The 18,691-nt window shown below is 41.7% G+C and overlaps 1 protein-coding gene, 1 long non-coding RNA gene and 1 pseudogene across 2 annotated transcripts; 2 read left to right on the forward strand and 1 right to left on the reverse strand.

Moving 5' to 3' along the window:
* Window positions 1-2,575: 2,575 nt before the first annotated feature.
* LOC103651632 (uncharacterized) lies at window positions 2,576-5,336 on the reverse strand. The gene is made up of 2 exons (XR_564866.3): window positions 5,070-5,336; window positions 2,576-3,198 (listed from the first exon to the last, which is right to left on the reverse strand). It is a non-coding gene; the product is annotated as an uncharacterized lncRNA (long non-coding RNA).
* A 190-nt stretch (window positions 5,337-5,526) lies between these two features.
* Window positions 5,527-10,375, forward strand: LOC103651631 (F-box protein At4g22280). Its single transcript, XM_008677298.3, has 3 exons — window positions 5,527-6,738; window positions 6,827-7,003; window positions 9,858-10,375. Exons 1-3 carry the CDS (start codon window positions 5,791-5,793, stop codon window positions 10,116-10,118), a joined length of 1,386 nt encoding a protein of 461 aa, XP_008675520.1. The 5' UTR covers window positions 5,527-5,790; the 3' UTR covers window positions 10,119-10,375.
* A 5,035-nt stretch (window positions 10,376-15,410) lies between these two features.
* Window positions 15,411-18,134, forward strand: LOC103652635 (aquaporin SIP1-1-like; annotated as a pseudogene).
* The last annotated feature ends 557 nt before the right edge of the window (window positions 18,135-18,691 follow it).

Raw genomic sequence — 18,691 nt, forward strand, 5'->3', positions numbered from 1 at the left:
TTATCATATTTTAGTTCCTAAACTGTTAAATTCAGAAACTAAAATAAAACTTTTGTTTCCATATTTGATAATTTGGAAACTAAATAGAATAAAATGGAATGACTAAAAATTAGTCCCTAAAAACCAAATACTCCCTAAAGATTTGTTCCATTTCTTAACTCATATGGATTGACAGTGATTAGGTGAGATTAAATCTATAGCAAATCAAAATTCTTCATAATTTTTTTTTTCAAATTCCTTCAATCCATGAAGCATATGAATGACTGGACAAGTCATAAGATGGATTCAACGCCTGGCCATGTCGCTTGTGAACTAGTCGTTACCGACTGCGCCTTTAAACTAGATTGCTTGGTATGTTGAACGGTACTGTCAATATCAATTCAGACAGATCAATGTCGACCAAAAATAACAATATATCATGTTCTAATTGGTTCACATGTAACTGTATTTTATATTGTTTGAAGTCTAAAAAACAAGAAAAAACATAATTTTTGAAAAAAAACACAATAACACAATAATGGATTGTGTATTTTTTGGCTTTATAAATTATGTCTTTTTTTATTTATGTTTAATGTATTATGTAATCTTTATTTATAGTTTATGAATTGTACAATGTCGACTACAAATAGTGTGGTTGGTAGCACGGTCCAACCCAAAGATCGTTTGGTCCGCTCTAGCTCCGTGACATTTGCCGAATTTGTTTAAGCTTTTTGTAACTCCTGACCACCAAAAGCTGTTGCGAACTACTAAACACTCAGCTTTTCAGCCAGTTTCTATAAAATTCGTTTGAGTAAAAACTATTCAAAATCAACATAAACACATAATCGGTTGAGTCGTTGCAATAGTAAGAATCTATCACTTTATAGATCCTGAGCCCTATGAACATCTTTATCCTCCTCCGCACGTAATCCTAATGATACTTAGATTCTTCTCACAGTTATATTCTCAGAAAAGTTATTCAGAAAAAAGCTGAATCAAACGGACCCATCATTTGCTGCTACTGTACATCTACTGTTCCCAAGAGTTGATTTTGTTTGTCCTCTCTTTCGTAGAAAACACATGATGAGCGGTCCAATGAAGCTAGTTTGTTTTTCTGCTCTTTGTTTCGGACTAATGCTTAGGTGTCGTTTGGTTCACGAAATATAACGTAAGTGGTAATAATTCATAATCGAATAATAGTGGTAACAAGTTTAAATAAGTCGGTATCCATTTCTAGTGTATTATCGATTACGGTTAGACTTAAACATACATAATTTAACGTTATCGGTTATCTATTATTTTACCAATGTGTGAACCAAACGATACCTTAGTGGTGTGAGAGCTGCAGTCGGAACTCAGAAGCGATACCAAATAGATTCTTAACAAGTTCTGTGGAGAAACTCCATGTCGAATTCAGAAAAAAAAACAAAACCAGTCAGATACGATCATGGCACTCTGCTCTCTTGATTGTGGCTTCACAAGACAAAAAGGAAGTGTTTATTCTTGCCTTAGGAAGAGCAGATAGGAATTCGAAGATTTCTGTTCTGAAAGTACGTATTAACAAAAGGGCAGGGCATATAAACAACATCCAGAACCGTTCTTTTGAGATCAGTATTGTCTTTCCGGCTTTATTCTTTGCCAACATAAAGGATGGTCCTTAATGCTGATGAGTTCTAAATTTGGGGTTTATTCCAGAGCATATTATCCATTGAAAACCACGCTTTATTTTAGCGTGTGACATCAGTTTCTCAGAGTTATATTCTTCTGTTGGATTCTTTAATTTCTAGCCATTGGTTTTGAGGTGAGCTGCCATGCGCGTAGGCGTAGATAGATCCAGTTACTGAGAAATCTTGCAAATTTCAAAAAAGTGATTTGTTTGTGCTATGTAACAGTGTACATAAATCAATACGAGGATTCGGCTCGTTTGGTTGGAGACCCAAATAGCCTGTACAGATATAAGTGTTGCCTGAGAGTTGAATGTAAATTTGGTAGGATCCGATTGGTCGGGAAAGTTGGAATGGAGTTCGTTTGGTTGGAAGCATGCATCCGAGAATTCTAAGAAGATGAAACGCACAAAAAAATAGTGTTTGCTGGTATCTGTATACGTGATTAAAGGACTAATGGTTTAAAACAAGGCTAATAATATAACTTGCTATTGTTGCATGAATTCTTAAGATTTGTCTAAGACACAAAAGCTTACCTAACATTTCTATCTAAGATTAGTTTTTTAATTCGACCAACTAAGCTTAGGTAAGTTGTGGCGTCTTAGACCAAAAAAAATAAACAAATAGGCTCTTAGTGTATCCATCCATCCACTGTGACACTCTAGACCCATCAAATAAAAGAAATAAACTTAAAGCCATTAGTGAGGAAACATATTATTTTTGAATAATTAAAGTGATATAAATAATTTTTGAGTAAGATGAAATTTAGATAAAGTGTTTAATGCGTTCATGTTGGAGCATAATTTTCGTATAGTAGTATTTGAAAAAAATACATTTTATTGATTTTATTCCCTTTTATGTGAAGTCCTTTTTATTTAAGCAATAGAATGTTTCTAAATAATATTTTTCTACAAAATAAAGATTTATTTAAGTGAATAATAATATTGTATTTATATTAATTTTCAGAATATATCTATATTTATATTTACATATCTGAAATTATAAAAAGGTTTTTGGTAAATGATAAAAAGCTAAACCAACATAACCTTGCTCTATCTACCCGATTCCGTCTACCTCGGCGCAAGCCGCCCGCGCCTCCCCCCTCCCTCTTCCCTATCTCAAATGTATTGTTTTCCACTGAGGTTTTTCCTTTATCATGGGAACCAAACCTTAATGAGCTTTGGCTAAATGTCTTGTTTTGCCAGGCCATTTTACTCTTACGCTATGGGCATATCTTGAGATGATCATGAAGATGTTTGGTTTCATTTTTTTGTCTCTCCTCCAAGCTTTTTTGCACACCAATTGCACTTTGCTTCAATTTTATCCCCAACTTTAACCCTTTTGAATTCATTCCAAATAGTTGAAGTCAACTTTCTCTTTGAACCAACACCACCATTCTAGTCTTCATCATTAGATACTTCAATCTCTTCCACTTCCTCATTTCCTCCTATTGCTTCGGAACCATTAACAGATGGTATAGAACCTTGTTGTGACTGCGATTCATTGACATTATCGCCCTGATTGTGGTTGCTCGACGACATTATCTCAATATCAACTACAAAATGAAAAGAAAAAACATATAGTGAATGACATTAAGCATACAATGAATGAAACTAACAAACATTAGTAATTTAAGCTTTCACTTAAGCATATTGTGGAATGCTAAGGATGAAGACCTGTCACCCATACACTTTTGAGACGTTTTGATATAACAAAATCAAACAAATAACACAACTCAGTTTAAATCAGCAATACATTGTTCTAACAAGCTGGTGCCTAACAAGTTCAACCAGGAAGACTGATAATCACCTCAATAATCATGCTCAAACTATAGGTCTACGGGATAGGTTGCTATTCTTGTTTGCTACTTAATTTTAGATGTGAATGCAATAGAGATTAGGGTCGCTCATGACTCACCTAGTTGGAATCTTGTATTGTAGTGATATGGTCAGTCAGGAATTTAGGATTATGTGGATGAAGACAAAATGGAATCATTATTTAGGTAAAGGTCTAAAAAAGAATAATTTCTAAAACAGTGCAGATTAATTCATTCAATGGCTATGTTTATAATGAATTGTTGTTATGGCAGGGGATCCCTTATAGCAGCAGGTATCACTGCTCAGGTTTTTCTTATGTTAACCTGTAGCTCGGATAATGGTAGTTCCTACATTTCTGTCAAGGTTTGCAATTGACAAGCTTGCTGGCAAGCACTTTTTTCCTGCCTTATAGAGTTGTTTATTTTGGATATAGATTTAGAGGGCAACATATAATAAACAGTTAGTAAATAGTGTTTGGACCTCTTCTCGACCAATATAGATGTCTACAAAGAAGATATGTAGAGTCATTAAGTTGTGAGAACAACACTATCTGGATATCATATTCAACAAATCAATAAAGTTCTCCATATATTGTATATGCATATCTAAATTAATAATAAATTGATATTCTTATGATTTGAAAGCTGACATGTATTGTATACGTTCTTTGGATTATTCATAAATTCTTGTGGAATAATAAACTAACAGAAGCATCAGCTAATTGGCTGCATAAGAAAAAAAATATAAACCTTCAGTGGCTTTCTTCGGCGTTCTGAATTCAAGTTCAATTTGCTTACAGAAACTTGTTTCCTCTAGAAATTTGTTATGCCTAGTCGTCTATCTGGAACTGAATCCCATAACAACACATAAGTTTAGTATTCACCAAAAAAAGCGGAATGGAGCAATGGAGTTAAAGAAATAAGCGATGGAATATTATAAGGAAAACAAATTAAGTTGATTGAACAAAACCGCTTTTACCTGGAGAGAGAGAGAGAGAGAGAGAGAGAGAGAGAGAGAGAGAGAGAGGCGTTGTAGCGACATCAAAAGAAAAAAAAAAGCAAATTTATCGTATAATTCTGCATTGTAGCATAGTAATATAAGATTCATGTAGTTAATACGTTTTATGGTAATTGGTAACTGAGCATATGCGTTTCCAAGTAAAAGCGTGGCCAATAATCATATCGGAATGAAGTCATAATGTTGCATATTAAGCAGCCAATTGTATCGAATGTGACAACAAGGTTTTGATACATTGAAGTTCCATTTGTCTCATTTACTAAATTATTCCAACAATAGAATAGACATTTTCTCTTAAGATAAATACTTCTTTAAATCCTCTCATTTTTTGTGAACAAAAAAAAGAGCCTTATGCTATTTCATTTACCCTGTTCTCATCATTGATCTATGTCAAGTAATCAGAAACGAAGAACATGGATATCATAATCTGGAAAAAAAGATGGAATAACTTGTATCCGTATTTATATCCAAATCTATGGTTGCTGGTACTCTTTTATTTTTACTGCTAGCTGGATCTAAATACTCTTATACTGTTGATAATTAATAATCGGAAGTGCAGAATAGGTGATATGGGGGAGGCTGCGAGAGGGACCTCTGCGGAGCGCACAAGAGGGAGGATCCGGGAGTCATTGCGGAGCGCACGAGGAGGGAGAACGGAGAACCAGTGTTGCTGTCGTGGGGATCGGAATTTTTTCCCCAGACGACTCTTCGTGCGGAGCCTAGAATGTTCCCGACGACGAAGAAAAGCGGTATTTTTTTTTGGGGGTGAAGTCTAGCGGAGAGGACGAATGGTGATGATGTCCGATGAAGAAGCATCCAACGGATATGGTGAAACGAACTGACGTAGAGTGACGGGATTCAAGAATTGCTCCGCGAAGGTGAGCCATTGATTCGTGATCAAGTGGGTAGGAGGAATTCCAGTGTCCCATCAGTGTGATGGTTTGGAAATATGGTTTTCTGGAGGTAAATTGGACCATACGTGAGAAGGACCTTTTCCTAAAGGAACAGAAGGTATTTGGGCTGTCATTTGTTCGGCCTACTCAGCCCATTACACGTGAGTGACTACTTTCCCCATCCGACCTGCACATAAGCTGCCGCCACCGTGTCTCTCCTCTTCATCCACCTCGCGCGGAGTTCCGCAGCGGCGCAGCTCAAAATTCCTGCCCTCTCGCCATCAAATCATGCGAAGGATTTGCTAAACAGGCCATCCATGTTTTCGTCATCTGTCAGTGTCAGGTACTTGCAAATTTTCTAGAAACCTTCTTTAGAGATCCGACTAATCCATTCCGTCGATCGAGTCCCGTCCGCTCCATATGGAAGAAGGCGGCCGCCATGACCATGACGCGGGCGACCGCATCAGCAGCCTACCCGACGACCTCCTCTTCTCAATCCTCCTCCGCATCGGATCCATTCGCGCCGCCGCGCGCACCAGCGTGCTCTCCCGCCGCTGGCGCCACGTCTGGGCCCGCCTGCCCGAGCTCCGCCTCGGCACATGCGACGAGCAGCCGGGGGCGACGTTCCTGGACTTCGTCGACGCCGTCCTCGACGCCTGCTCCGCCCCGGCCGTCCACCGCCTTGAGGTGGCCATGTACTGCCATGGCCTTCGAGTCCATGCGTGCCGCCTCGTCCCGTGGCTACGCTTCGCCTCGCAGCGCCGGGTGGGGGATATCCATATCCAAGTGCCATCCCAGAAGAAATTCTTCTTGTCTAAGCCCATCAAAGAGGAGCTCGAGCTTCCCGTGTGCGATGGAGCGACGAGAATCACCCTCTCGCTCGAGCGACGATGGAGCCTCCGCCTCTGTCCGGCGGGCTCGTTCATGTCGCTGACCGACCTGCACATAAGCTGCGCCACCATGGCAGGCAGCGAGCTTGGCAACCTTGTGTCCGAGCAGTGCCCGCTCCTGAGGAATCTGTACCTTTTCGTCAGGCTGGCTGCTGCTTCCAACGTGTCCATACACTCCAACTCGCTTCAGTCCCTCTCATTCAACGTCCAAAACACCCAGAAGCTAGAAGTCATGGCCCCTAAGCTTGAAGTGCTGGCCGTATGTGATGCCACTAAGGCACATATCTCTGCCCCAAAGCTCTCCGTGGTAAGTTGGGACAATGACACTGGCTACAACCCTCTGTGCCACCACTTTGCCAATGCTGCCCGTCACCTCCGCCTGCTACACTTGGGCTCAAAGTGTGTATCCGCTTCCCTGATGCGTCAATTCGATGAAGTTGATGTGCTGAAGCTGAAGCTGAACCTCCTCAATATTAAGGTGCGTTGGTAGAAGCCATATATTTTTTCTGGAAAAACAACTGTTTTGCCTTCTGATCTTGTTATCACATTATTTCTCATCCTGGCAGGGAACAGAGGCATACACAAATTTATTGAATGAAACGGCTGCACTACCCAAGTGTGAGGAATTAAAGTTACGAGTGTCATTAAGGGCTTCCCAACACAACTTTGCATCAATCATGTTTCATATCTTAAGGAGCTGCAACAATACAAGGAGGATTTCGATAAAGATCGATTCTAGCATGGTAATATCCATACTTCATGCTTCTGCAAATGTGTCCTTTAATTGATGGCTTGGTTCAAGGCAACTTTAGCCTTCTCTGATTTCCTTTTTTTTTTGGGGGTGGGGGGTGGGGGGGGGGGCTGGGGAGGGGGACGACTAGGGGAAGACCTTAATGGTTACTAAAAAATAACTAATCATATGACATAGGCAACTTTCGACGTAACTAAGTAATGCTAGTCTCAACCACATAGGTCTATATGCTGGTAATATCCATAGGTCTATATCTACTACCACATTGTGCCACAACGGATACCCGTTACCTGCTCGTCTGCCCACTACAATTTCAGCATCAGTATCAAACAAAAATTTTATCGCAATTCAACAATTCCAGTACCAAACAACAATATATAATTTAAGGTATGGATAACCACATGTTTGATACCCATATGAATATTACATATCCATACCCGCGATTTTTCCTGCGGATGCCTTATTATATCCATACCTATACACGTAGATAACAAATTACGCAGTATCCATACTCGATGGATAATTATCTCCAATTATTTGTCCATACTCGTACACTACCATCCCTAATCTGATGGACAGTCTCGAGGCGTGTTCGTGGTTTCTCCAGTGTATATCGTGGGGAGCTCCTTTAGGACTCTGAAGCCAGGTTGTTACTCCATCTCCCACGAATGGTCCAAGCCCCAGTGGCAGCTAGCCACACAAATACAATATCATGCCCTTACTCCTTGTCCTGGATCTACGGCCGGGGGCCCACAACCCCAGTTTAGGGCACCATTGCTAGGGGCGGGACCATCAAACCCCGAGTTACCCTTTGGCACCATCTTCTGTTAGGTCGAATGGCCCTAAAACTTTCGTCTTCACCTTCTTGAGAAATACAACCGGACCATCAACCCTATCAAATTTCTCCAAATCTATGCTACTGTTATCCTTGCCGCCAACAGTGATGAGGAGGTAATGACAAATTACTTTCAGGTAGCCTTGATCGGCTCGACTTGGTCATGGCTCATGAATCTCCTAGAAGTCTTGTTCGGCTCTTTGAAGGAACTCTGCTGCCAATTTGTGTCTAACTTTGAAAGCACCTACTCACGACCCGATGTGGAGTTAGATCTCCACGATATCTAGCAGCAGCATGGGAGACCCTGCACATGTTTGTGCATAGGTTTGAGTTTGAACACAATCCCCCGCATCACCTCATCTTTAGTCGTCAACGCATTCTGCCAAGCCATGCGAGACGGAAAGATGCTTCAGAAGATTGCCATCCACAACATCCAAGATGTCGAGGAGCTTCTCACCCTCCCTGACAAGTGTGCTCGGGCCATAGAGGGAAGAGCATGGCACACACCTAGGGACACCCAATTGGGGCTATATGGGGGTCCTCATACACCAAGCCCCAAAAGAAGAAGGCTTCAGGGGCCCACCAAGTCTGCGTCGCTGCTTAGGGCGGTGAGCTGAGCCTCGAGACCAACGTGTAGTCCCAGTTGTTGCCATAGAGCGTCAGAAAGCATTGCCATATATCGAGGATAAATCTTCACGATTTAACTATGTGTATGGTAGTCAAAGACATGGTTGAACACTTCAATAGCGAGCAAGCTAGAGGCAACCTTAGGATGAACTTGAAGCGCCTCCGATAGGCGATGATGCAATCAGAATGGCAGCACCCACGCCCTCAAGGCAACCCCTAAGGGCTGAACAACATGCCTTTTAAGGCAAAGCAGGTGGACCTGGGTTTTAGGACCCCATGCACACAATGACCATGATCTATGGGGCCATCGAAGAGCTAAACTCATGATGTGCTTAGTTATACATGTTCTATTGAAACTAAAATTTCCATGATCAGGAGTTTAGCTCCAGGTGCGCACCTATAAAGGTACCCTAGTGCCTTTGCTATGACAATACTTATAATGCATAGTGATTTAGTTTGAAGTTTTTGTTCCCGAGGTATATCTATGCTTTTAATGGTTTAATTTATATTTGTAGTTCTAGTGACCCAGTTGTAAAGAAATTGGTGTTGTAGGCTGTGTATTGAATACTTGTGCTGTGGTCAAAATTTTAGTTTCCATAGAACATGTATAACTGAGTACATGATTTAATTTTGCTGAGGCTTATTAAATAGTTTATAATTAAAATAAGTGTGTAACCGATCGATGGGCCAAATCTATCTGTGTTGAGGTTGGCAGCATTTGGTAAGGGCCAGCGTTAAAACCAGCCTAAGTGAAGATTCCTGATAGCCATAGCTTTCTTCTTTGGTGTTGGACGATGGGTCACCTTTGTGTCGCTACAAACGGAGTGTGATTACATAGGTCGGAATGAGACCATGGGATAACTACAGTGTTGAGTGGCTGAAGTTAGTAGTTCCTCTATTAAAAAATAGTTGTTCTTGATTTTTTTTGAGTCAATTGTTTTTAACTTTAATTAAATTTACACATGAGTATATTAATATCTATAGTATATAATTAGTATTCTTAGATAGATATTTGAATCTGTTTCATTAATAAATTTATTTGAAGGTATAAATATTGTTAATATTTCTTTATAAATCTAGTTAAATTTGAGAGACAAGAAAGGCATCACAGTTTGGTGGTGCAGCGACTTCTGCTGTGCTAAAAGTGGTGTTAACAAAGCATCCTGAAGCAATGGTTAAAGGAGAGAGAATTCGTGCCATTGGATCTTCCATTGGTTGCCAGAGAAAAGTGATGATTGCTTGTAGTAGCATGATGCGCAGGGATTCTTGGAATAAAAGATACAACTACATATAACCCGAGCGGAAATAACATTATATCTGTATCCATCGCTCACTAATAGAGTACTAGATTCATATTGATTTTTTTTCCTTATCTTAATTCCAGGTGTATCTTTGCCCATCCTCTTGCTTTTGTCTCGGGCCGCAGATTTTCAAGGCTGATGGCATTATTCTCGAGTCCCTTGAAGAGGTGAAAATTACTTTTATTAGACATTGCTATGGACAAGTGCAGTTCGTGGAGGAGTTTGCCAGGTGCCATGCACCAAGCCTGAAAAAGTTAGTCGTCAACTCACCAACCAAAGGGCTACAAGAGATGGTCGGCGGATTGTTTGATCCGGATGTCACTGTCAAATGCAATGTTATCTAGCGCCAGAGGGGTGTGTCTTTGAAAAAGATAAATCTATATTTGAAATTTACCATAAACCAGCTCCACCAGGGAATTCAGGATCTACTAGTGAACTATTTAGATACACAATAGCTTTAAATCCATAAAATATAATAGGTTTTGGTTGGAATGCCTTGTTTTGCTATTGAGGTGAATATTTGTCACCGGCTAGTTCATTTTTGAACTACACGTCGACAAATAAAAATGACAAAGGGAGTGTATCTTTTTTTTTCCACATACTACACGTGTGTCCTGTTGATATTTATTCGCAAAAATGTCTTCTTTTAAAACAAATACAATATTTTTACACAAATACTCATGATTATTCAACATTGACGCACAAGATAAATACATGTTAATGACAACATCTCAATACTATTATGAGCGCATCTATAATCCAATTAAATGATGTGTCTTAAATGAGGGGTCTCTAAAAAGAGCTAGGTGAAAAAGAAAATCAAGAGACACACGGCTCTGTCTCTATATTGTTTCTTGACTGCATTCCCTAATTATCTATACACAATGATAACTAAAGATCAAATAAAGACCAGAGTTTCATTACATGCAAGTCATAAGAGTAAGCGTCGTGGGCCATTCATAACAAAACGCATTCGTAGTGGCGACATTAGCTTCCTAGTAGTACCATCCAATGTGACTATATCGGTTATACCTTTTAGGTATTCTTAGTACAAAATTAGGATCACGATTGAAATAAGCAAAGTCTGGATCTTCACTTTGCTCGAAAGAAATTGTGAAGAACCATACAAATAACAACCATTTTTTTTTTGCTTCCACATCGGTAGTTAGATATCTTGTATAGAATTTGCCACTTTAATTTCAGAACTTCAAAAATACCTTAATAACATTTTGAATAGAGGAGTGGATGCGATTAATTTTTTTAGGTGTTTTGGGTTTCATACCTCTACTTCACTAATGCATATATATCTTTCACCCTTGTAAGAGTTAGATAGGCGTGAATATATTGGATGTTTGACTTTGCTAATACAATATTTGACTACACATGTTGAAAATAATACAGATGAGTATTTGCTATCGATGCAAAAGAGACTACATATTAATTTGAAAGCATCTAGGTAGATTTCAATGATTAATGATAATACTGGATTGTGACTAATGAGCGTTTTACAGAGACAAATTGAGTTGGATCAAAATAATAGACTAAGAGCATCTCCAAGAGACTAGTTAAATGACTCGTTAAGCCAAATTTTGGCTACTCAACAGCAAAATAACTTTCCAACAGACTAGTTATGTGACTCGCCAAGCTATCTGACTCTCCAAATCAGCTCTTTCACTAGTCAAATTTGGCTAGCCACTGACTAGCAAAATAGATAGATAGTTTGTTGGAGTGAGATGCTACATATATAATGTAATCTTTATGAAAAGACAAATAGAGAGTCAAATAAAGAGACAAAAATAAAGAGTCTCTTGGAAATGCTCTAACGAGCGTTCTATAAATCGAGCTTATTTTTTAGTCCTATCCTTACGGCGCCGGTGGAAGTCCCGTTCCCGGACGTGTCGTAGGCGCACCCCGCCTGGCCCTAGAAGCGACCCAGGCGCATCAATGCTGGAACGGATCCAGCAGAGCGGAAAGCGCGACCTCAATGTGCACAACGAGGTGCTGCTGCCCCGCCTGTCCGCCGTGGTGGTCTCGCTCGCTTCGAGGACGGGTTATGGATCCACTTGCAACGTATTCTAAATTCATCCTCTATAGCTGTTATTCATAGTCTTTTATAAAATATTTTATCCTCTATATATCCTTTCTGTTCAATAATGTCCTCTAAATCACGTCCTCTATACGTAAATACCTATATTAGAGACATTTTTTTGTAGATACGTATTTGTCATACTCTCAAATGTATTGTACATATTTTAGTTTTGCTAAATCGGTTATTTAAAGTATTCAAATGGATAGATGATCGTTTAGAGAAACTCTATATACAGAGAATCCAACAGCGTCCTCTAAATTTAGAGAATCATTTAGATGACGCTGCTGGAGAGCGTAGAGTACCGTTTGATCCTCTATATTTATGGTACAGGAGCTTTTAGAGCACTTTGTTGGAGCCAGTTTATAGTTTTCTCTAAAATATTTCATCCCCTATATCTTTTTCTTCTCTAACAACGTCCTCTATATGCAAATACTTATATTAGAGACATTTTTTATTTTTTTTATTTTTGTACATACTTATTTTCCATACTCTCAAATATATTGTACATATTTTAGTTTTGCTAAACCGGTTGTTTAAAATATTCAAATAGATAGAGAATCGTTTAGAGAAACTATATATATAGAGGATTCAGCAGCGTCCTCTAAATTTAGAGGACCGTTTAGAGGACACTGATAGATGGAGTAGAAGACGACCTTATCCTCTAAATTTATGGTACATGACCCTTTAGAGTTTTTTGTTGGAGCTAGTCTACCCAGGGTACACGACCCTTTAGGCATTGTTCGTTTGTGCCGGATTGGTGGGTCGGAATCATTCCTAACCAGATTGCTTCTCTAATTTATATAAACTTTGATTAGCGGGAATAATTTCGGGTGTAATCCGACACAAACGAAGACGTTAGAGTATTTGGAGCTTGAAAAGGTCGTCACTCGTGCATGCCGTGCCGGGTCTGCCACCTCGTAACCGCCCACCGTTCATGCACGAGTTGTCACCAAATACCCAGCGTTCATGCATGCCACGCCGCACGCGTGGAGCCGGACCCGGATTGCTCGCTAGCCGCTGGTTAGAGATGCTGCCAGCTTGACTCCATGAAAGTGGCATGCAGCGCGCGAGGAGTTTGGCCCATGTCAATCCATTTAATTTCTAGTTTAACTCCATAAAAGTTATACCACTTTTATCCATTTTTGCCATAAAATCCTAATTAAGATTATATTTTGGTAAATTTTAATTTCTATGCATGCTCCATGTTATTTATTTCCTGTTGCAGATAACAAATAGAATAAAGCATGCTTTATGTTACAAATTCTATTTTAATTAATTATTTCCTGTGGTAATTAGTTAGTAGAAAAAACGCATGCTTAAAAAAAATGGAAATTGTCTTATCGTACCTAATGTGTTTATGCTCATGTATTAATTTTAGCATTAATTTCTATTTTATTTCACGTAGTAAATAATTAGCAGAAAATTTATGCATTAATTTTCTGTTTTATTTCCTGTAGTAAATAATTAGCAAACAAATTATTAAAAATGTATCTGAAGGTTATATTGCACATACTCAAATTGTTGAGCTTTTGGACTCACGCTGAGCGATTAAATTATATAACGGATACTCGCGCCAATCAGGCTACATTATTAATCGGCTGAGTTATGGCATCGACTACGCATTGGCTGCGTCCTAGTGACACGACTCATTATTTGTGTTGTACGAACTTAGCTGCGCCATGCGATTGCTCTGTCACATTCTCGCTTGATCGAACCGCTTTTGAGTCGGACCGACATCGCCGAATCGTGCATTTTCCGCATGCCCTGCAGGCACTGTTCGTGAACACCGAGCCACAATTACGCATGTTGCGTACGTTGTGTGGACTAATCGTGTACCCCTGTTGCGTACGTTGTGTGGACTAATCGTGTACCCCGGTTATCGTGCCACAATTGCGTCTGTTGCACTTGTTACGAAGGCTTGTTGTGTTGTCATAGCCATGATGGTTGCACACACGTTGATGCCAACGCTAGGGGTTGTACTCGCGTGGATTGTGATGGGTTTGTTCAAGCCCTTGAAGTCACATTATTGCGCAACCTTCGTAAACAATTTTGTTTGACTTTATATTTTATTTGATTGTGTTGTGTACCATCATATATTTGTATATCGTCAGGTGGCTATAACAAGTATATCAAGCTCTATAGTGCTTGAAACCTAGAAAATTAAATTGAATACAATGGAACACAAATAAGTTAATTCTTCGCTCTCTCCTCTCCTCATGCATAAAGTCTTACCCAAAGTAACCAGAAGAAATATAATATAATGCATGAAAGTATTTTTTTTGGTATATAAGACATCACAAAATTGGGATTCTGTTAGTAAGCAAAAAGATCTTACCAAATAAATAAAGGCTAGAAATCTCAGTCATATATTGCTCAACCAAATGTTGGCACATTGCTCTCTTTGTCGCGGAACGACATGAAGCAAACTCTGAGATAAAAGGGCATGTAAACCTAACAACACGAAGTTGCAAGTATAGGTTATTATAAGAAAATTTCACTACGTTGTGTGAAAAACCATGGTGTGTTACCGTCAAACCACTTTGCTTCGTCCTATTTAGGACATCTATACTTGTGTTGCATACATATCTTAGAATTGCAAATATTCATAGTCGCTGAATTGACTCGGTATACTCCTTGACGAGTATTGTATACGATGTAAGCCAAATGGTAAAGACGAGTCCTAGGTGGACATATAACTGGGGTTTATATAGGAGAGCTACATTATATTCCACCCTTAAGGCGGGGTCTCGCTTGTCTATATAAAAAACTTGTACAACTTCTTATAATAGAGAAGACAGAAAGAGGCCAGAGACCTATCCTACACTGTGTGCTTTCTTTGTCGTGGTCTATGGAACATGCTTCCACATTTTCTCACATCCTACTGCTGATGGTAGGGAAGAGAGTAGATCTGATGATACGTGCTAAAGTCGAGTTTCAACTTTGATCACGTAGCAAACAAATAGTAGTATCTTTCTCCGGAAGCCCGTGTGGTCAATAAACATCCGAAGCCCATGTTATCTCTACTAACTATTAAGGAGGGACTGTAGACTGCCCCCGCTCCCTACCGCACGCCCCGCGCATCTCGCCGCACGACCTCCGCTGCCGCAACGGCCACACCCGCACGCCCGCCGACCTCCGCTACCGCAATGCCCATCCCCGCACGCCCGCCGCCGCTGCGAAATCCGAGTGTAGAGTCCCCCCCCGCACGCCTCCTCTGCGCGTGCCCCGCGAACTCCCCACGCAAGCCCCGAGAGCGTCGTCCCTACCTCGTCTCCGGGTGCCGCGACCTCACCGACGCCGAGCGCTGGCGCTCCGAGATCCTCCGCGAGATCGGCGCCAAGGTCGACGAGATCCAGAACGAGGGTCTCGGTGAGCACCGCCTCCGCGACCTCAACGACGAGATCAACAAACTCCTCCGTGAGCCCGGCCACTAGGAGCGCTGCATCGTTGAGCTCGAATTGCTGTTGTCAAAACCCCAATCCAGCCTTCTATTTCCGATCGAGCCCCAAACGAGGCAGGTAGAAGGCCAACGCCAGCGCAGGTGCGGATGGCGATGGGAGCGACGTTTTGCGCGGCGGTCGCAGACGCCATGGTGATGTTCTTATGGGTGCTGTGAGCCTCCGCGGTCGGTGTCTCCACAGCAGCCGTCACGTCGTACCAGGGGGCGCAGGAGGGCGCTAGCCACTATGCGCTTCTCGTCACCACGTCCCTCCTCTCGGTGCTCCTCTTCACCTTCGACCTCCTCTGCGGTGTGCTCGGGGGCGCTAGCTTCAACCCCACCGACTTTGCCGTCTCCTATGCCGCCGGACTCGATAGCCCCTCCCTCTTCTCTGTTGCGCTCCGTTTCTTGGTGCAGGTAAGTAACGATCTCTGCCCCTCCTGTATTCAGTGGAATCAATCGAATTCTGAGGCAACATTTTTGTTAGGTCGTCGGCGTTGTGGGTGGTGCCCTGGCCATCTCGGAGCTGATGCAGGCGCAGTATAAGCACACGCTCGCGGGCCCCTCACTCAAGGTGGATCCCCACACTGGTGCTCTAGCCGAAGGGATGCTCACCTTCATCATCACCCTGACCGTGCTCTGGGTCATCATAAAGGGCCCCAGCAACGTCATCCTCAAGGCCTTGCTGCTCTCAACCTCCATCGTCTCCGTCATCCTCCCAGGCGCAGAGTACAAAGGACCGTCTATGAACCCAGCTAATGTCAGTATCTTGCCTTTCCTTTGCTTTTGAATTCTTTGTGTTTGTTTGTGTTATATTGGCTAAATTATAGGAAGGTTGGTTGAAAGCGTAGCAGGTGCAAACGAGTCTTAGGTGCATAATATGTTGCATATATTAAATCTCGATGATCCATATCATATCCAATATGCTCTCATATCTTCCCTTTCTGCAACACAGCATGCACACCCTTCTCTGTTTAGGAAAAATAGGTACTAGAGGGCGTTAGATCTGAGATTGATGACGATGATTCAGTATGTGCATCATATGCATCTGAAATGTTCCTGTGTTGGTTACCTTCATGTTTGGTTTCCTTGTGGTTTCGTTCTTTGCGCCGGATGAGCATACCTATACATTGTATAATCGTGGTTTGTACCAATCAAGACACTCAAATTCTCCATGCTTTCAGTTTGCTTCAAAGTCCACGGGTAGTTTCTAGACACCATCTACTTCTTACTACTAATTTCATTACCAGTCAACTGTTTTTCATGTGTGATATTGCACCATGGACCCCCTACAGCTTCAGAAGTACAAGTACCATTCCTAAAATTTAATATCCAATAACTATAATGGGCTTGGGAGTCAGGAATAAAAGATCATACATACTGATGGGGATGTCACGGCCAAAACTCAGTGTCAGGTTGCAAAGTTTCCATGTACTATAGCACTTACCAGATAAGTCTTTGTTAAGAAAACATACTGCCACAAATATTGGTACGAACTTGGTAGTTCACAGCATCTTTTTATTTTTTACCACTACCCATCAGTTGTAGTTATATTTTAACTATGCTGGGGTTCCCCTTCCTGGCTCCTCTGCTTTGCGTGCGTTCGGTTCTCAGCCCGATCGATCCGCCGTTGTACTCGACTCAGCACGCTGCGCATAGAAGGAGCTTCAAGGACGTTTACTTGGTTTATGAGCTCATGGACACTGATCTGCATCAAATAATTAAGTCATCTCAACCACTATCTAATGATCATTGCCTGTATTTTCTTTTCTAGGTAAGTTCCGCAAGGATCCCGTTTTCAAATAGTTACGTCCTTTGCTCTTGTTTCTTTATTGATATTGATATAGTATGTTCAGTAATCTGTTATCAGTCATCACATTCTGAAAGTATAGCCATTTTTTACATGAACCGAGGGGTGTTAAGTTATCTCTGTTGTCACACAGAATCTATTATCAATTTGACACAATTCTGTTATGTGATCTGAAATCGGCAAAATTCAGCCCAATAACTACATGTATCAGAATGGGGATAAACAAAGGACTCGTATGATCTTAGCTCCTGCTCCCAGTCTCACCATTACTTTTTTGTCTGTATGAATTAGTAGTATCTCTAAATACACTAATTCGATTTGAGACAGTTCCTTGCGACTTCGTGACAGAAGTGAGCATCTTTCTTTTGATACAGTTATAGAATTTCTTTATTAGTGTACTGATGATATTTTGATACAGTTTGATATTTATTCACAGGGGGCTTTACCAGTTATTATCCAAAATTCACAGGGGGGCTTTACCAGTTATTATCCAAAATTCAGAAAATCTAAAGAGTATATACCTTCCATATCCAAATATGCCCAAAGGTTAATGTGATAAACATGGAACAAACCTGTTTTAAGAGTCTTATCCAGTTAAATCAGTTTATCCCTAAGTGCTCTGCAACGGAGTGTTAGACTTTAATTGCGTTATGACTGCTCTATGTATCAGTGTATGTGTTAGCTATGGTGTTATAGGCCTAATGCAGCCCATACATCCTAGCATGTAAGCTGTCAAATCAAATAGGCCTAGGAGACATATCAAGAAATTTGAAGTATGAATGTACCCTACTCTCAGATCAGCCATTACAGATTACAAATCAAGAAATCTCTACAACTATTAAAAACCTATTGTAGACTGCCCCCGCCCGCCCGCCTACCTAAGCCCGCCCGCCGCGGCCGCCGCAAACGCCGCGACCTGCACCCCCGCCCGCCGCGGCCGCCGCGAACGCCGCGACCTGCACTCCCGCCCGCCATCCAGCCCGCAAGCCGCAATTCCGCCGCGGCCGCAGGAGCCGCCGTGACCCCGCCCGCCGCAATCCCGCCACGGCCGCCGCGAACTACCCGCCCACAAGCCGCAATTCCGCCACGGCCGAAGCAACCTCCCGTTCCTCCGCGACCCAGCGACGCCTCCGCGGCCGTCCGATCGCCCTATCCGCCGCCGGTACCGCCTCCTCCCTCCTTATCTCCTTGCCTCGTCCGCTTCCCCTTTCCTCTCTTTCCCCCACCCAATCATTGATCTCGGCTTGAGCTTCAACTACCGATTGATTGATTGATTGGGTTCCTGGCGTTAGTTTGGTAGCCGTGCCATTCCTCTTGCTTGTTGGTTCTTGGTTGCCTTCATCTCCTTTCATGTGTTGGATTGGAGTCTCAGCTATTCGTTTCTCCCTCTTTTCTTGCAGCGCGATTCCGGCAGAGGAGTAGACGGTTCCAGCAAATTTGGTCCAACAATTGTTTGTTTGGCCGCTTGGGCTCCGGTCTCTCGATTCTTCGTAGCTAGGTGGGAGGGCGCCGGATCCAGCGGACATCATGGTTGTCGACACGGTCAGCGCGAGCACCTCCATAATAGCCCCTCACCTGT

Source organism: Zea mays, chromosome 3 (genome assembly GCF_902167145.1).
Source record: "Zea mays cultivar B73 chromosome 3, Zm-B73-REFERENCE-NAM-5.0, whole genome shotgun sequence".
In the NCBI taxonomy this organism is placed as follows: Eukaryota; Viridiplantae; Streptophyta; class Magnoliopsida; order Poales; family Poaceae; genus Zea; species Zea mays.

Excerpts from the sequence above, each read along its gene's own strand:
- LOC103651631 (XM_008677298.3), top strand. The coding sequence starts at position 5,791 with ATGGAAGAAGGCGGCCGCCATGACCATGACGCGGGCGACCGCATCAGC. Across the intron at positions 6,739-6,826 it reads TGAACCTCCTCAATATTAAG|GGAACAGAGGCATACACAAA; the intron begins GTGCGTTGGTAG and ends TCATCCTGGCAG. Across the intron at positions 7,004-9,857 it reads TAAAGATCGATTCTAGCATG|GTGTATCTTTGCCCATCCTC; the intron begins GTAATATCCATA and ends TCTTAATTCCAG.